Consider the following 15,623-nt stretch of genomic DNA (forward strand, 5'->3'; position numbering starts at 1 on the left):
TGACAACTGCTCCCCGAAACTAGCTCCCCTTCCCTTTTTGCTAGGGCCCCCTAGCTTAGTTCTTGATGCCGCGAACCTTACTTTGGAGTTCGGTAAGTGGTTCAGTGCAACACATGCTCCCATTGGCGACCCAAGTTAGTGACTAAGCGCTATCAGGAGCACTACTCTCACTGTTAGCCTTCGGGTTTAGGTTGTGCTGCGGAGTACTCCGCCCGTACCTTACTTCCAGGACTCATCGTCGGAAGAAGAAATGACCGTGATAGGGGCATCATGCCATCAGAGCCGGCCAAGAAGATCTCGTGAGACTCTGAACCTCGATAACGAGAGACGATATGGAGACGACTGCTGACATTAGCTGTAGATGCAAGAGATGCCAATACCGAAAGGCATCTTGAACCCTCGCAGCTTGGGCCGGCGTAACAGAACTTCACTGACTCGGCGTTCTGCGCTCACAGCTAAAATGCTCACGCACGGAGCCCTGCCAGAATTGCGCAACTGCTCAACAAATTTGCGAGTATCGAGAGGTCGACCGTAAACGACGGCCCGCGACACACGAATATGTTGTCAGCTTAGAGAATAGAGTCGCATGGCTGGAGTCATTCATCGGCAAGCTCCAAGCGGCGCCGAGCCCGGAGCGGGATAATCTGCTAAAGACCGTCTCCTTCGGGGACCACCTCTCAGCCCCGGAGCCAGCCTCAGTGGTGAATGTGAGCGAAGAGAAGAACCCCGAGCCAGCTAGAGGCAGCAGCGAGAATCTTCAGGTCGACCTCGAGGGTTCGCTCATTTACCATGGTGCGACGAGTATCTATCGCGCGCATCTTGGGGTGCCAGCACGGGGCAACGCCTCACCCTCACGGGAGCTCTCTGCAAACTATGTCGTCGGCCCCGACTCAAATTTCGAGCATGTGGCGGAGCATTTCGGGATCAACTTAAACGACGAGCTCGTTGATGACGCATTGATGCAGTTTTTCAAATGGCAGTACCCGCACTTCATGTTTATTTATCGTGAAGCCTTCTTGAGGGACCACTTTGGTGACCGGACTCGCGGCAAGTATTGGTCGTCGGCTTTGCTCCTGTCTATCTGTGCCCTGGGGACACTCATGTCACCAGAGAAGCGCCACAGAAATGCGAGTGAACAGTTCTTCTCCGCTGCCGAGAGCATACTTATCGTCTCCGGCTTCACGAAACCTTCCATCGTCACCGTACAGGGCTTCCTCTGCCTGGCGTTCTACGAGATTGGAAGGGGGAATCTCTCAAAGGGATGGGGCTTCTCAGGTAGGTCCTTGCTGATGATACTCAGTTCGTTCACGTCTTACGTGATACTGAATATGATCGTGTCTAGGAATCGCGTTTCGCATGGCACAAGATATGGGTTTTCAAAGGGACCCGAAACATTGGGTATCACACGATGCATCACTAGCTACCGTGGAAGATTTGGAGATTCGCAGGCGCATCTTCTGGGGATGCTACACTTCTGATAAGTTGATCAGTCTGATCCTTGGACGATCAGTGTACCTTTTCTACGATGACGCAGAAGTCGAAACCACCAACAGGCTCCCGTAGGTCCCAAGTGTACCCCCATGCGCTTTTACCTCATCATGTATTGATAACCGGTCAGAGACTTTCCAGAGATGAAACCCTGGCTCCCTGCTGGATTTTCAGATTATGATGGAGGGTTTGGTATTGTCAATCCCCTCATACCATGCTTCAAGGAGCAGATCCGGCTTTCCAAGGTTATCGAGAAGATGCTTTCAAAGTTGTTCTCAACCAAAAGCAGCCTGGAGGGCCTCGGTCGTCAATCGTGTCTCGACAGCCTCAACTTCGAGCTCTGTAGCTGGTACGAAGCATTGCCGGACTGTGCAAAATGGAACAGATGGGAACCACCAAGCACTCTGCTCATCCCAAGCGTGTCAGCACTTCAGTTAGTTCAAATTCCTTCTCAACCCCTCTCCTATTACTTCATCATGAAAATGGTACTGAAATCCAATTTCCCATCAGGCTTCTCTTCCACAGCGTTCGAATTGCGCTAAACTTCGAGCAAGCGGTGTCCCATAACGTCGCAGCTTTGAAAGACAATGCCCGCAAAGACTGCTTATCGTCTGCGGAAGACATTGCACATATCTTACGAAAATACCGCAGCCAGTACGGTCTTGGACACAGCCCTCTGATGATGATCTATGGAGTCATGCAAGCGGTGAGGGCGTTGTCCTTATTCGGCACACCGGAAGAAGCTCAGTACTTGTTGCATGTTTTGGATGAATGCTCATCTGCTTGGACATTGGCTCAGCAGGCGAGAGATAGATTAACACGAGTCGAGGTGTAAGAGGGTCTTGCAAGTTTCCGCCATCCATTTGATTTGCGTAGAGAAAAAAGTAGTTCAGGACCATGCCAGGTCTCAGGAAGTAACCCTCTATAATTTGAGCAGTTCAGGCGAGGGGTGAGAGACTGCACCAATTGCCTTCCAAGCTCCAAGACCATTGGCAAGAGGTTTGGAGATTCTAGGCACAAGGAATACGAGTAGGTTTCTGCATTATGGAGTGAAATCATCCTATTACGAGCCATGAACTACATCTTCCATCTCTGAAAGCCCTCAGGGCGACGGAAGGCCCGCCTCTAATCCTGTCTTTAGGACACTAACAAGTTTCTTCACGTCTGAAGAGTTATTAAAGAAACCAAAAGAAACTCTGATGCCCAGGCGGTAGGGTGTAACAAGCACCCCATTCTCCTTCAAGAGATCCATCCACCTGGGGTCGTGCAAATCCAAAATGTACAAATGAGGCGCATGATCCTTGCGGGCCGAAGGGCCGACTATCCTTACCCCAAGGCTACGGCACTCCTCTCTCAACACGCCACCCAGGCGATAGAGGTGCTCCTGCACACGCCCGGGGCCCATGGAATCCAGATAAAAACTCAGAAACGCCTTTGCAGCCGCGGCACTGATCAAGCTCAAATTCAGGTGCTCATACCGGCGAGCCGAGGGGTGATATACCACCTCTTCAGAGGGAACCAACAGATCAGCGCGCACGTTGCTGACGGCCCCGTAGCCGACAATGGGCGGAGTGGGGTCGGTTTCGGCGATGAACTCCGGGTTCACGTAGAGAACCGCGAAGCCTGTTGGACAGTTCAGCCCTTTGTGCAGACTGAACGCCGCCGCGGAAACGCCCAGAGCTCGAACGTCCATTTCTGCGAAGCCGACCTGTTGCGTGAGGTCTGCGAGAACGTGAATTCCGCGTGGTCTGTATGTTGCGCAGATGTCGGCGACGTCGTTCCACTGGCCGCTGTGGAACATGATGGAGCTGAGGCCGATGGCCCTGGTGCGCTCGTCGACGTAGGGCGCAAAGGTTGCGGCGTTGGCGGCCGTGACGTGCCCGGTCTCTTCCGCGGTGGGGATGGTCGGCACCTGTCGGACCTCTAGACCGGCTTTGCGGAGAGCCATCCATCCGTAGACGTGGTTTGGGTGCTCCGTGTCCAAGACGACGACGTTGTCGCCGGGCTCGAACTTAAGGCTTCGGATGAAGCATCCCAGTGCCTCTGTTGTGTCACGGGTGAAGGCTAGAGAGGATGGGTCGGCGTTGATGTAGCGACCGACTAGAGCACGAGTCTCTTCGACGGCGTTCTGCCATTGGGGCTTCGGATGAGGGTTATAAAGGGCATCGGAGGTGAACTTGGCGATGGCACCGTGGATTATCAGGTTTGAGGGGGGTTGGTAGGAGGCATTGAGGTAGGTGAGCCTGTTGTCGGCCAGGAGCGGGACTAAAGACCGGAAGGGAGAGAAATCGGCCTCTAAGGGAGGCAGAGAGGATGATTTGGCCGAGGTTGGGACATCGTCCACGTGTTCTTGAACAGCGCTGGGCGACATGATGAGTCTGAATGGATTGTATGGGCGAAGAGATAAGTTTGATGAGGTTTGATACAGCGATAGGCTCGGCTCTCCTTCATGACCCTCCCAGCTTTTATCATTTCTTCATGTTCCTATATCGGCGCCAACATCCAGACTTATTTCTTGGCATTTCGTCGATGGACCAATATGATTCTTTGGAACTAGACGCGTGTTAGATTGTTGACGTATCATGGGTAACGCCAGCTCATGGAGGTTGAAGTCCGTCTTCAGTACCTGACGAATGACCAAGATCTTAAGTGCACCGAGTAAGCGGGGCAGTCCTGTTAGTATTCTTCGCCAAGCTGTAAGTTCAGGCCCCGAAACTCTCTTACATGGAATGATAGACTAAGAACAGCGCTGTACATGTCACTTTCGTGACCTATGTACTGAGTCGATGTCGAATCATCTGATGTCGTTACAGGGTCACCCCAAGGATCCACGATCGTCAATCCGGCAGCGCGGACTTCGACCTCCATTTGCGGGTCGCATGTTGATAAGAGGCCCCTTTCCCCGCATGTTGGTGCAATTTCGCTCCACGCCAACGTCCTTAGTCTGTGGATTATCTGGACAATGCATGAGTCCTTATCGGTTCCTCGGGTTCCAAGATAACTTTGGATTACGGAGAACAACTTCCATACACTTCATGACTTTGACGATCGCTAAGCCGAGAAGATGTTTTGCGAGATAAGTCCGGAAGGGGATTACGTCTAGTTCCTTTGGTCCTTATCTTACTGGTACGCAGGTTATAAGAAATTGCTGCCCGGCGTCGAGAGCCGACAATGGGGCATCATTGACATTCACGGGATCTATTTATTTGTTTCAATCGCTTCAAGTGCTTATGACTGAGAAGTCACAACACACGATACTCTGAACCCTTTCCGTAAGACTGCCTTACACAATGAGCAGCGATAATATCAGCAGCAAATATGGCAAAACCGCCAACGACGTCGTCGGCAACCCTCTGACATGGAGCCATCAACCTCCAACGTCGAGGGAACTTCCACAGAGACGAGAGGCGAGCAACAGCAACTCAAGCGGGAGTTTAAGGAACGTCACGTCTCCATGATTGCCGTCGCCGGCGCCATCGGAACCGGACTCATCATCGGCTCTGGCACGGGTCTCGTAAGGGGCGGTCCCGCGAGCCTGCTGATCGCGTACACCCTCATCGGCGCGGTCGTTTTCTTCATCATGACGGCTGTGGGAGAGATGGCGACGATGCTCCCTTCGGATAAGGGGTTTGCTGGATACGCTACACGTTTTGTTGACCCGGCTTTGGGGTAAGACTAAAACCATGCTGCCAACACGAAATTATGTTCTTGAACGGGGTGACTTACACGTGGGAAAACAGGTATGCCACGGGGTGGAACTATTTCTTGAAATATGCTATCGTCCTCCCCAACAACCTCACGGCAGCCGGTATCATCATACAGTATTGGAGACCAGACCTCAACGTCGCCATTTTTGTGACAACTTTCACAATAGCCATTATTGCTGTCAATGTAAGTCAAGTATCCGGACGATTATTATTGCCCAATATACATGTACTAATAACCCACCAGATTCTACACGTGTCATTCTTCGGCGAAGCAGAATTCTGGATGTCCGCCGTGAAGCTCCTCGTAATCGTAACCCTCATCCTAACCTGCTTCATAATCTCCATGGGCGGACAGCCCTCCCACGAAACAATCGGCTTCGAATACTGGAACAACCCAGGTGCCTTCGGCTCCTACCTCGTCGAGGGCCCAACAGGCCGCTTGCTCGGCTTCTGGGCTGCGACAGTCCAGGCCTGCTTCGCCTACACCGGCACCGAAGTCGTCGGCGTCGCTTTCGGCGAGGCGCCGAACCCGCGCCGGACGATCCGCAAGGCTGTACGCCAGACGCTTTGGCGTATCGTCTTCTTTTACGTCTTGGGCGCACTGGTGCTGGGGATGTCGGTGCCGTATACCAATGACATGCTTATTGGCGGGACGAAGAAGAGTACTGGGGCTGCGGCGAGTCCGTTTGTTGTTGCGGTGCAGATTGCCAAGATCCCAGTGTTCCCGCACGTCGTCAACGGGTGTCTGCTTGTCTTTGTCCTGAGCGCTGCCAACTCGGATATTTACATTGGGTCTCGTACGCTCTTTGGCCTGGCGCGGGATGGTCAGGCGCCGGGGCTGTTTATGAGGACGTCTGGGAAGGGGGTTCCGCTGTACGGGGTCGCGGCTACGAGTGTCTTCGCGGCGTTGGCTTACATGAATGTCGCCAAGAGTTCCTCCCAAGTGTTTGGGTATCTCGTCAGCTTGGTCACGGTGTTTGGCACCCTCAACTGGGTGAGCGTCTTGACCAGTTACATCTGCTTCACCAGAGGCATGAAAGCGCAGGGTATCCCGAGGAGTCTGATGCAGTATCGTGGGCCGTTGCAGCCGTATGGCTCATACTTTGCTCTATTAGTGACCATTCTGGTTGTCCTTTTCAATGGTAAGTCCATGTCATCTTAATTGCATACATGAAGACTACTTGCGCGATCTTTCTGACACCTATGGCAGGTTACAATGCCTTCATCCCAAAGTTCACGGTGTCTACTTTCATGACCTCTTATATCGGCGTTGCCATCTATCTGGTCAACATCTTCAGCTACAAGGTCTATGCCAAGACACGACGGGTAGGGCTTCACTCGATGGATCTCGTTACAAATAGGCTCGAGGATGACGGGAGTAAGTATCCTAGTACACTGGAGAAGGCGGCTTCCTGGGCGGCAGAACGGCTCAGGCGATAGGATTGATATTATTCAATAGATATTATGGACAGGTTTAATTCGCAAGTGGTATCATCGCGGCTCTTCAGATCTTGGCCCATCCCACATATCTCTACATTCACTCATCACAAAATCATCCTCACTCGCCAACCACCCTGGAACGGCAAACGCCACATGTGACTCTCCCCTGGAAGATAGCGACTGAGTTCGTATCTGAGTGCCTCTAAGCCGTCACCTTCTCGCCCTTGGTAGTCTCAGTCAGACCCCCAGCAGGAATCTCTGCGTCGGTGTTCTCGAAGCTCTCGCCCCTCTTCATGCCGAGCTGGCGAGTGTCGTAGCCGTTTGCCTCCAAGTAAGCGCGGTAGCGCGCATCCTCGAGTGCAATAGTGTCCTGGCCGATGTGCGGCAGGCAGAAAATCGCAAGGGCGGCGGACAAGACGCAGAGCGAGGAAGATACCCAGAAGGGGTATTGGGCAGAGGCGACGGCGTTGTCGCCGCCGGCTGCCTGGATGTACGGGAAAACTAGATTGAGCTTGTTAGCTGGAGAATCTCTGATGAGTTTTGTGTTTATCGACCATCTGAAACTTACCCCATGTACCGACGAACGCGCCAATCTTGCCAATGGCCGCGGCGACACCGTAGTACTTGCCGCGAATGCCTGTCGCGCAGGTTTTTGCAGCAAGAAGGCCAATGTTGTTACCGGGACCGAACTCGCCGAGCGCCAAGAAGATGCCGTAAACGACGACAAAGCCGCCGACCATGCCGGGCTGGGATAGGTTGAAATAGTCGCCGGCCATGATGAAGCCGACGACGGCCTGCAGAAAGACGCCGAGGGCGAGAGCGTAGCGCGGCCCAAGCCAGTCGGAGGCCGGGGCGCCGAGCATGGTGCCCGGGATATAGAACAGGTTGATGACAGTGTTCCAGCCGAAGACGGTGGTGAGCGGGGCAGTCTCTCCGTACAGGTTGCTCAGGATTGTTGAGGAGTAAATTCCGAATGAGTAGGCGGAGAACTGATATCGCACGTTAGTGTAGCTCATCACAGAGAGCACGGCTTAACTTACATCATAGATGAACCAGATCAAGCTGACGACGAAGAGGCGCCATCCGTAAAACTTGAGTGAGAGAAGGTAGGGCGTCTTTGCGTAGCGCATGGAGTTCTTGGTCGACGCTTCGGGCTCCTTGACGAAGAGCCGAAGGGCGAAGAGGAACATGGGGAACACGACGCCGATGCCCAAGCTGGTGCGCCAGATGGTGCTGTAGTGGCCATTGTGACAAGCGGCTGCGACAACGTATGGCACGAATGCTATGCTCTAGTATTAGTATCGCCACATGCATCATGAAGACCAAGACGCTGAAGAACGAACCACCAATAACGAAACCCTAATTCGCAATGTTAGCAAAGATGCAATTGATGGTCAGTAGATGGCGAGATACGTACCCAATCAATCATGGTGTTCGTGAACATGATGAACCACAAGTTTCTCGAGCCCGACTTTAGCTCGCCGGTGGACTCTGCTGCGCCGACGCTACCCGCGGGGTACTCTCCTCCAATGCCGATGCCGACCTAAAAGCCATCGCGATGACGTTAACAATTGCCCTTCCTTCTGAGCGCGTGCGCTCGTTCCAGGCACCTCGAGCGAGCCAGATGTGACAACGGAGCAAGAAGCACCAGCCTCGTTCAAACTTACAAAGAATCGCCATGCGGCCAGGATGTTAAACATGCCGATATCGTCACCCTTGTAGTAAGACCCGGCGGCGAGCGCAGTGAAGACGAGCAGGATGACGGTCGACACGAGCAGCGAGTTGGTTCGCGACCAGTGGTCAGCGAGCCAGCCGAATGCGAGCTGTCCCACGACAGTACCGGCAAATGCGATGTCACCGACGTACTTCTTGGCGTTGGAGTTCTTGTAAAGGTCGCCGTACTGCAGTGCGAGGATCGTGGTGACGGATCCGATGACCTATGTCCCGGGTCAATGACCATTCCTACAAGATGGCATGCGAAAAGCGGTTGCGCTCACGTTGTTGATGTAGCCGTCGGAGAAGAGACCGGCGCCGCAGGCAATGACGGGCACAATGGCTTTTCGGAACGGTTGGCGGGGCGCATCGTCGACGGCGACGGCCTCTTGCGCCGTGGCCTCGGACTCGGCCGACTTCTTTCTTCGGAAGTTGAGCATTGTCGCGGCTCTTTTTCTCGTGTAAGTGCTTAAAGCTGCGCGCGGTGTGTCTCAGGGAGATGGGCCCTACGACACTGCGACAGAATGAAGAGAACAAACGAGGGAGATGACGGCACAGACAAGATTGTGTGTGTGCGTGAGGTGGAGGAGAGGTGAGAGGTTGTGCGAAGCGGCGCGCAAAGGTTAAAAAGAATAGGCGCGACGAGTCAAGAAAGCGCAAGGGGAAATCAACATGGTATTTATTCGGACGATCACAAGCCCGTCGGGCCAGCCACAGCACAATCTGTCAACCAGAGGGCCTCTCTTCTCTTCATGTTGCTCTACGGTGTCTCTTGTTCCCCCCACTTACCACACGCCCTCGGAAGCAGCTCTGCTGTTGGTCGCTTTCCTTCTGTAGTGAGTAAGTGTTTGTGACGGACAGAAAGAGAGAGATAAACCTTGGGAATGCCTCGGGTGTCCCGTTCCACCCTACCTTGTTCCCCGGCGGACGGGACCCGGGTTGGCCCAATTATGGGCGGCCAGCCCCGATGCAACATAATCGAAAGGATTCTATGGGTCCCTCTCCCCTCTCTCACGAGTCACCTAGTGTACGGTTCCTAGAGCGATTCTTGGGGGGCAGACGAGTGGTCTGTTGGTTGTCTTTCGACGGAAAATAGATCCACACCGGATAACAGTTGCGGGCAAATACCGGGTTGTATGCTGATAAGACACGGTTATGCGGCAAGAGGGGGAGGAGTTTGGCGATTCCCTACGGAGTACATACACCCATTGGGACTTTTCGGTCTGGGCGTGGGCAACACATCGTACGCCGTTCACCTGAGCACGGGGAGGAACTGTGAAGAACCACAGAATCAAAGCACGGGGAGAGGATGTGGAGGAGGACGTGGAGGGGAGTGTGGGAACCCGATGTTACCCATCCGCTAGGCGACCTGTTGGTTCGTGCAGAGCTGCAGTAGTTCATGTGCTTTCTCGACTCGTCTCCCGCTTTCCACAGGTTGATGAACAGGTGGCACAGATGACGCTGCGATGAGAGGAAGCACCGTAAGCCAGAGAAAAATGGTGGTCGCGTGTCATATTTCCTACAATAGCCAATTGTAATTCGATGAGAAAAGGATGCATCGCTAAGCTTTTTCCAAGCGGTCTAGCGCTTCCGGCAGCCCTAGGAGGCTCACTTCACTTGGCACTCTCCCGCCTGCTGCCAAGGCTTTTCCCATGCGACCTTGTTTGCTGAGCTAAGGTACGTTGGGGAAAATTGTTAGTGCAATTGTCGTCTGCCTCCAGCACTGTATGGTGACCTGCCTGTGACACATGAAAACTTATGAGCGAATACATTGACAACTTCTAACACGTGCTGCCTCTTCAAAGCGTCAGCAACCGAGACTAGGCCGACTGTTTCGTGAAACATACGATGTGAATCCTTACAACGTACAAGAACAACCAAAGAAGTGGACAGTAAGTCCGAAATTACAAAGACTACAGATTAGGTTCATTGGGTCGTGGGCAATAGAATCGGTCGCCGAACTGCCGGCATCCAAGGAGAATTTTCACAAATTACGCGGCTCAGGCATCTTCATGAGAGCACGTGGTCGGGTTACAGAGATCATTTTTTCAATTCACAAGCACTAGGGTGTATGAGAGAAAAGTTCCCTGCGTGTGCGGCCAATCCAAGGCCGTATTGCCCACCACGTGCATGCGGCGCCGACGCCCGTGCCGTCCTTTCCGGCCCGCACCGGCTTTCGGTCCTATGGCGGCGGGAGGACCCTCTTCTGCCTCCCGGGACCCGACATTCCCGGCGTGGAGGCGTTACCGAGGTCAATATTGGTTAGTATTTGGTATTCTAAGGCCGCAAATTTGAAGAAATTCCGATGTTTACGTGATGATTCGAATACCTCCAACGCGGTCATCGATCCTTAGATAGAATTGACATCAATTGTTGGCACCTTACGATGTATCCAGTCTCGGGTTAACTCATTCGCTGATTCCATTATGGTCGCTGAATAAGTGAGGGTGTCAAAATATCACACGTCCAACAATTCGCCAGAGGCTTACGAGCCCAAAAGAAAATGACCTCTAGTAGATCAAAGAGAGCAAAGGACGGCAGTCAAATATATATATACTCGGTGAGAGCGAGATCCATGTAAGAAAGCACGTAACAGAATGACAGCTTTGTCTGTGCCGAATATGCTAGTCGTATTGCTCGCATTCGTATCCAAACAGTCACTTCCTTCGTACGGAGCACTCCGTAAATCCATAGCACTAAAAGACAATTAGATTAACAGAGTCAGTCGCCTCAAGAGTCGTCGATCAATGCCAAATACTACTTGGCCTAAAATTTTGTCGTCTAAGTAAGATTCAGAAATACCATCCGGTTCAATCTCACCTTGGCAATTATTCGGCGAGCTGGATGGTTCCCTCCGGCGCACTCATATACGCCCGCCCTGTATACGGCTGCACGGATACACCGCCGGATCTACCTTATTATTTAACGTCTACATAACTGTCGCGAGAACGACGCCCGTTAATCGAGGGCGGCAATCAAGCCTGGTACACTACGATAAGAATCTGTAAAACCGCTCTGGTAAAGACCTGAGTGCAATAAGAAGGAATACATGAACTTCTTGATGCAAAGACGCCTCGAGGGATCACGACTCTCTAAATCGTCAGAAATTAAATAACAGATGCGACTGGCCCTGGTATTCAAAGGGCGATTTTGTATTCCATCTGTGTGACCGGTACTCATAACACAAATTTGCGACTATTTTGCGAGTAAATGAATGACCATGGTTTCAGGTTAAGATTGAGGAAATAGAGTTATCGTCAATAGACTACCATGACTCAATAAGTAGGTCCTTCACATTAGTGTCACAAAGCTTCGATACGGAATTTTCGTATTCCGCACTGGTCTGGTTGGTCTGATCACCAGTCTTCATCTCATATATATAAAATCGCATGCAAGTATCTCGCTGTTGTCAATCTGGAAGTATCATTCAAGTTCTGCTTCCTCTTCATCGTCTTTCACTGAAGCTTTACACGTCGCTCTTTTACATTTCCTCAACAGTCATTCATCATGCATGCGTCCACTGTCCTCGCCCTCCTCACAGCCTCTGCTGTCCAACTCGTCGCCGCGGGTGGTTTCGCGTCGACATGCAGTGACATGACCTACTCGGGTACCACGTTCACCGCGCAGTGCAAGAACAACTTTGTTGATCCCTACTCCGAGAAGGCCCCCATCGACTTGTCAAAGTGTCTTGCCAATGTTGAGGGCAAGGTTGTCGTATGTCTATCCCCCTTTCATGCTAGGTTCTATGAAAATTCAGAGTTCAATTGACTAACTCTTCAACCATGCATAGTGCCGTCCTAAGAGGTAAAGTCCTTTCAGAAGATCAGGGTGACTGAGACACCCCCCCAAATACTGATATATCTTTCGCTAGCCCATCCTTCAAGTTTTGCGACTGCGGTCTTGGCAGTGACAAGAAGATTTTGAACTGCCGTTGCACCGACTCTACTGGAACTAAGCAGCCTTCTTCTCTGAACCTCGGTACGTACATGCATTGTGTCCTAACTAGCTAGATGCCTGCAAAGCTTACAATTCTATAGATACGTGTCTGACCAACAACGACGGGAACTTGTCTTGCTAAAGCCTCGTGCCGGCTACAGCTGAATTTGATTCGAATTCATAGAGTGAAGGGGAAACTTCAAGGCCCAAGAGACTGGGAGCTAATCGAGAGATATATACTTTATAAGAGAGTCAGAAATTAAACGATCCAGACATGTTTTAAGCGGAATGTGTATTGTGTGGGCTGCTTAAGAACTCAATTAAGTATCTAATCGAAGTATGTCTATAGGCGAGCCTCAGTATCTTCAAATCCCTTCTTTTGAACAGGTATGTTCTTTTCGCCTGTCCGTTGTATCCAGCCGCGTCCACACCAGACCACGACCAGGCTTGCCCTAAGCGTAGAACTCAGGCCAATCTTATTGTCTGTTCTCGTGCCCTTTGACCGTCACCTCCTCTTTTACGCCTGCCCGTCTGACTGTCCCAGGGGACGAACGAGCGCGACAAGCTGCTGTTGTGTCTAACTAGTCGAGACCTCGCCAATCTTCCGGCTGGCTGTAGGGGCTGAGAATAAAGAGGCTGTCTGCAATAGCCCATGCAGTGCAGTGAATATGGCCCTGCATCCTGGTCCTCGGTCCACCAGGCGTGCCAGCTGTGCGGCGTCGGAGAGCTGCGAGCTAGGCACTTAGAGATTAGGCCAGAAAGCGTGCCCAGGTTTCCGCTTGTTGATGCGAAAGTGGAAGCGCCTCGATGCCGCTGGTATGTTGCACGCCAGCTCCACTCCCAGACTCTCTCAATCTCAGTCCAGCCATACGGAGTTGGGTAACATCCTGACTCACGGTACCTAAGTTACCAATATCACAGCGGCTTAGCAGAGATTCGTAGTCAATTCACCACGAGACATGGGCTCAAGCCCACGACCGACCCTTGGTATTGACTGTATAGCGCAGGCTCAGACCCGCTCCAAATACCTCGGTCTAGGTCCGTCCCGCATCCGAAGTTCCCAATGCCATGTGAAATCAGCTGTCATTCCGATGAATGTGTACTTGATCATGCCTCCTCAGATGGCTTAACATCGTACTCGACTTCCGTCCTGATCACGTACTTGGCGCCCTTTCTCACACCAGTGCCTTCGTGAAGAGGCGCACCCTTTGCATCTCCATGCGGGAAGACGGCAACTCCGCCCATGACCGGTCGCACCGGGTACGCATTCAGCGTACCTTCCCGCGCCGCTGGAAGGAAGTATGTGGTCTCACCGCCCTCAAACTCGTCATTCAAGTAAATGAGGAACGTGAAAAGGGAGCTCTGCTTCTTATCTTCGGGCGATGCATCGTAGACATATGTGTCGTCTGGAAGAATTCCAGAAGGCGGCCAGGCACCGTCAATATGCGCGCGGTACTCGGCTCCGGGGACGTAGCGGTATACGCGGAAACGTCGGTTGAGGCCGCGCACCTTTCGTCCATCGACTGACTGGGGAACAAAGGAAGAGACTCTAGACCAAAGCGCATCGTGGAAGGTTGTATCAACGACCCAGTAGAAGTTGTGCGCAAGAATGCTAATGTCCCCATCCTCACGAAGAGGAGCATCTGGGAGGAAGTTTACAGTTTCGCCGGCGGTTATGATCGCTTTGCATTCATCTACGGAGAGAACGTCTTTCAGTAGGCTGAGCCCTGGCACGACCGGGTGTGCATGTGCTGTTACTGGTGGCCTTTCGTCGAGGAGGGGTATCGTGTTCGGCGCGGTCGTGTAAAGGAGTGCGTCGTGGTGGTTGGGCGGTTTCCGAAGTGGGCCGGGGGTTCGTTCGATGACGCGAAGAGACGGTGCCAAATTCGCCGGCGCTGATTCAAAGATTGTCTTGTCAAGTACAGAGGCGTATACCTGAAGGGATGGCGTGGTGGGACGGAGATCCCAGGTGTCCTGCAAGGCGATTCCGGGTGTAGAAGAGAGTGGCAAAGGCATGGCCTTGGGGTTACTATCGGAGTGCCCACAAGCTCGCAAGACGGCATCAAGGACCAAAAGTCGCTGCTTATCTCTTTCAGTTCTCTGTATTGTAACACCATCTCCCTCCCCTTCAGGCAATGTGGATAGGCCGCTTATGACGTCTAGGTCTCGCACCCAGCGACACAGCGCTCCTAGCTTCGGCTCCTGGCCACGGATTCTCATTTCAGATAGCAGTATTCTGGCATCATCGTATTTCTCGTCGGTGAGAGCACCGGTAATTCGTGCTGTAAGTCCAAGATTTGTACCGGCTGAAGCAACCAATTGTCAGTTCCTGGCAGGTAGCGACATCGTATGATATGGGGTCTACACACGGGCATTGTTGACACCACTGGCGCAATTCTGACGGAAGTCATAGACGGCAACGCGGAGATCTCGGCATTGCTTCGATTTGATAAGATTCGGGTATTTGGCGAGGGTGTTCAACGTGTCAATCGCGATGTCGAGTTCCTCGTCCGATATGACCGTCTGGAGGCTCTTGGGCTCGAGGTTTGAGGTGGTGTTGTCGTCGCTGTCAGGTGGCGTGACCGTCGTCGTCGTTGCGGTTTTGGGAGCTTTGCGCGGAAGCTCGTCCTGCGCGTTCTGTTTTCGCTTCTTCGCAGCTTTTGATTTCGCCATTGTTGTAATGTTTCAATCGTGATAGAGGCGTTGGAAGTCGGACGAAGAAGTTCAAGGAAGGTGGCGTTCAGTGGGCTGAGATTTTGGACCAAAGCTACCAATGCACCGCCAGTCCCAGGGTCTTGCCCCGCCACGCCCACCGAGGGGTTCGGCCAATCGCGTAGGTAATTGCAACCTGAGGCATCAAGTTCTAATCCCGTTGTGGGGCCGCCCAGTGTCCGGGCGGATCGGATGGGTCCGGGGTACCCTTGGCTAGGCGTCCTTTCCCCCGCACATTATTCATTATGCTCAATCTTGAGGTGGCACAACAATGAGGAGTACTCTGTACGACGACAACAACCTGCTAATGCTGTCTCAATGAAGCATTGTCTCGCTATGGTAGCAGATACTTTCAACTCTAGCCCAAGGCACAACCTTTAGAAGTATCCTCATCACTGCAATGAAGACCCGAAATTCTTCAAACAACCCAAATGATCAGGGTTCTTATGGCATTCGTGAGGACTACCACATGCAGTGTAGTATACATAGGTGAATATAATACCCAGCTTCAGAAGGAGTGTACCTGATTCGTATTCACATCGGCGGCTGAATGCCGAAAAGGAACCGATCTGAGCAGTCAGTTGGTGGGATAGAAATTGCAGTCTGCTTCTGCACAACAAGCGAATT

General features: G+C 52.4%; 6 protein-coding genes across 6 annotated transcripts; 3 read left to right on the plus strand and 3 right to left on the minus strand.

Moving 5' to 3' along the window:
• Nucleotides 1-270: 270 nt before the first annotated feature.
• On the plus strand, nucleotides 271-1,563 carry N0V96_004384 (uncharacterized protein; the record flags this gene model as incomplete). Its single annotated transcript, XM_053188451.1, has 3 exons — nucleotides 271-299; nucleotides 581-1,275; nucleotides 1,421-1,563. 3 exons carry the CDS (start codon nucleotides 271-273, stop codon nucleotides 1,561-1,563), a joined length of 867 nt encoding a protein of 288 aa, XP_053054413.1.
• A 1,027-nt stretch (nucleotides 1,564-2,590) lies between these two features.
• Nucleotides 2,591-3,859, minus strand: N0V96_004385 (uncharacterized protein; the record flags this gene model as incomplete). Its single annotated transcript, XM_053188452.1, has 1 exon — nucleotides 2,591-3,859. One exon carries the CDS (start codon nucleotides 3,857-3,859, stop codon nucleotides 2,591-2,593), a length of 1,269 nt encoding a protein of 422 aa, XP_053054414.1.
• Nucleotides 3,860-4,846: 987 nt separating this feature from the next.
• N0V96_004386 (uncharacterized protein) lies at nucleotides 4,847-6,635 on the plus strand (the record flags this gene model as incomplete). Its single annotated transcript, XM_065757102.1, has 4 exons — nucleotides 4,847-5,135; nucleotides 5,363-5,379; nucleotides 5,440-6,337; nucleotides 6,406-6,635. 4 exons carry the CDS (start codon nucleotides 4,847-4,849, stop codon nucleotides 6,633-6,635), a joined length of 1,434 nt encoding a protein of 477 aa, XP_065614315.1.
• A 202-nt stretch (nucleotides 6,636-6,837) lies between these two features.
• Nucleotides 6,838-8,788, minus strand: GIT2 (glycerophosphoinositol permease; the record flags this gene model as incomplete). The annotated part of the gene is made up of 7 exons (XM_053188454.2): nucleotides 6,838-7,136; nucleotides 7,204-7,624; nucleotides 7,676-7,917; nucleotides 7,979-7,994; nucleotides 8,053-8,178; nucleotides 8,303-8,572; nucleotides 8,633-8,788. 7 exons carry the CDS (start codon nucleotides 8,786-8,788, stop codon nucleotides 6,838-6,840), a joined length of 1,530 nt encoding a protein of 509 aa, XP_053054416.1.
• A 3,067-nt stretch (nucleotides 8,789-11,855) lies between these two features.
• Nucleotides 11,856-12,426, plus strand: N0V96_004388 (uncharacterized protein; the record flags this gene model as incomplete). The annotated part of the gene is made up of 4 exons (XM_053188455.2): nucleotides 11,856-12,062; nucleotides 12,139-12,152; nucleotides 12,220-12,326; nucleotides 12,386-12,426. 4 exons carry the CDS (start codon nucleotides 11,856-11,858, stop codon nucleotides 12,424-12,426), a joined length of 369 nt encoding a protein of 122 aa, XP_053054417.2.
• Nucleotides 12,427-13,391: 965 nt separating this feature from the next.
• N0V96_004389 (uncharacterized protein) lies at nucleotides 13,392-14,957 on the minus strand (the record flags this gene model as incomplete). Its single annotated transcript, XM_053188456.1, has 2 exons — nucleotides 13,392-14,590; nucleotides 14,654-14,957. The coding sequence occupies 2 exons, from the start codon at nucleotides 14,955-14,957 to the stop codon at nucleotides 13,392-13,394; spliced, it is 1,503 nt and encodes a 500-aa protein (XP_053054418.1).
• Between the last annotated feature and the right edge of the window lie 666 nt (nucleotides 14,958-15,623).

The sequence above is a fragment of the Colletotrichum fioriniae genome (genome assembly GCF_027942845.1).
Source record: "Colletotrichum fioriniae strain IMI 355084 chromosome Unknown scaffold_4, whole genome shotgun sequence".
NCBI lineage: Eukaryota > Fungi > Ascomycota > Sordariomycetes > Glomerellales > Glomerellaceae > Colletotrichum > Colletotrichum fioriniae.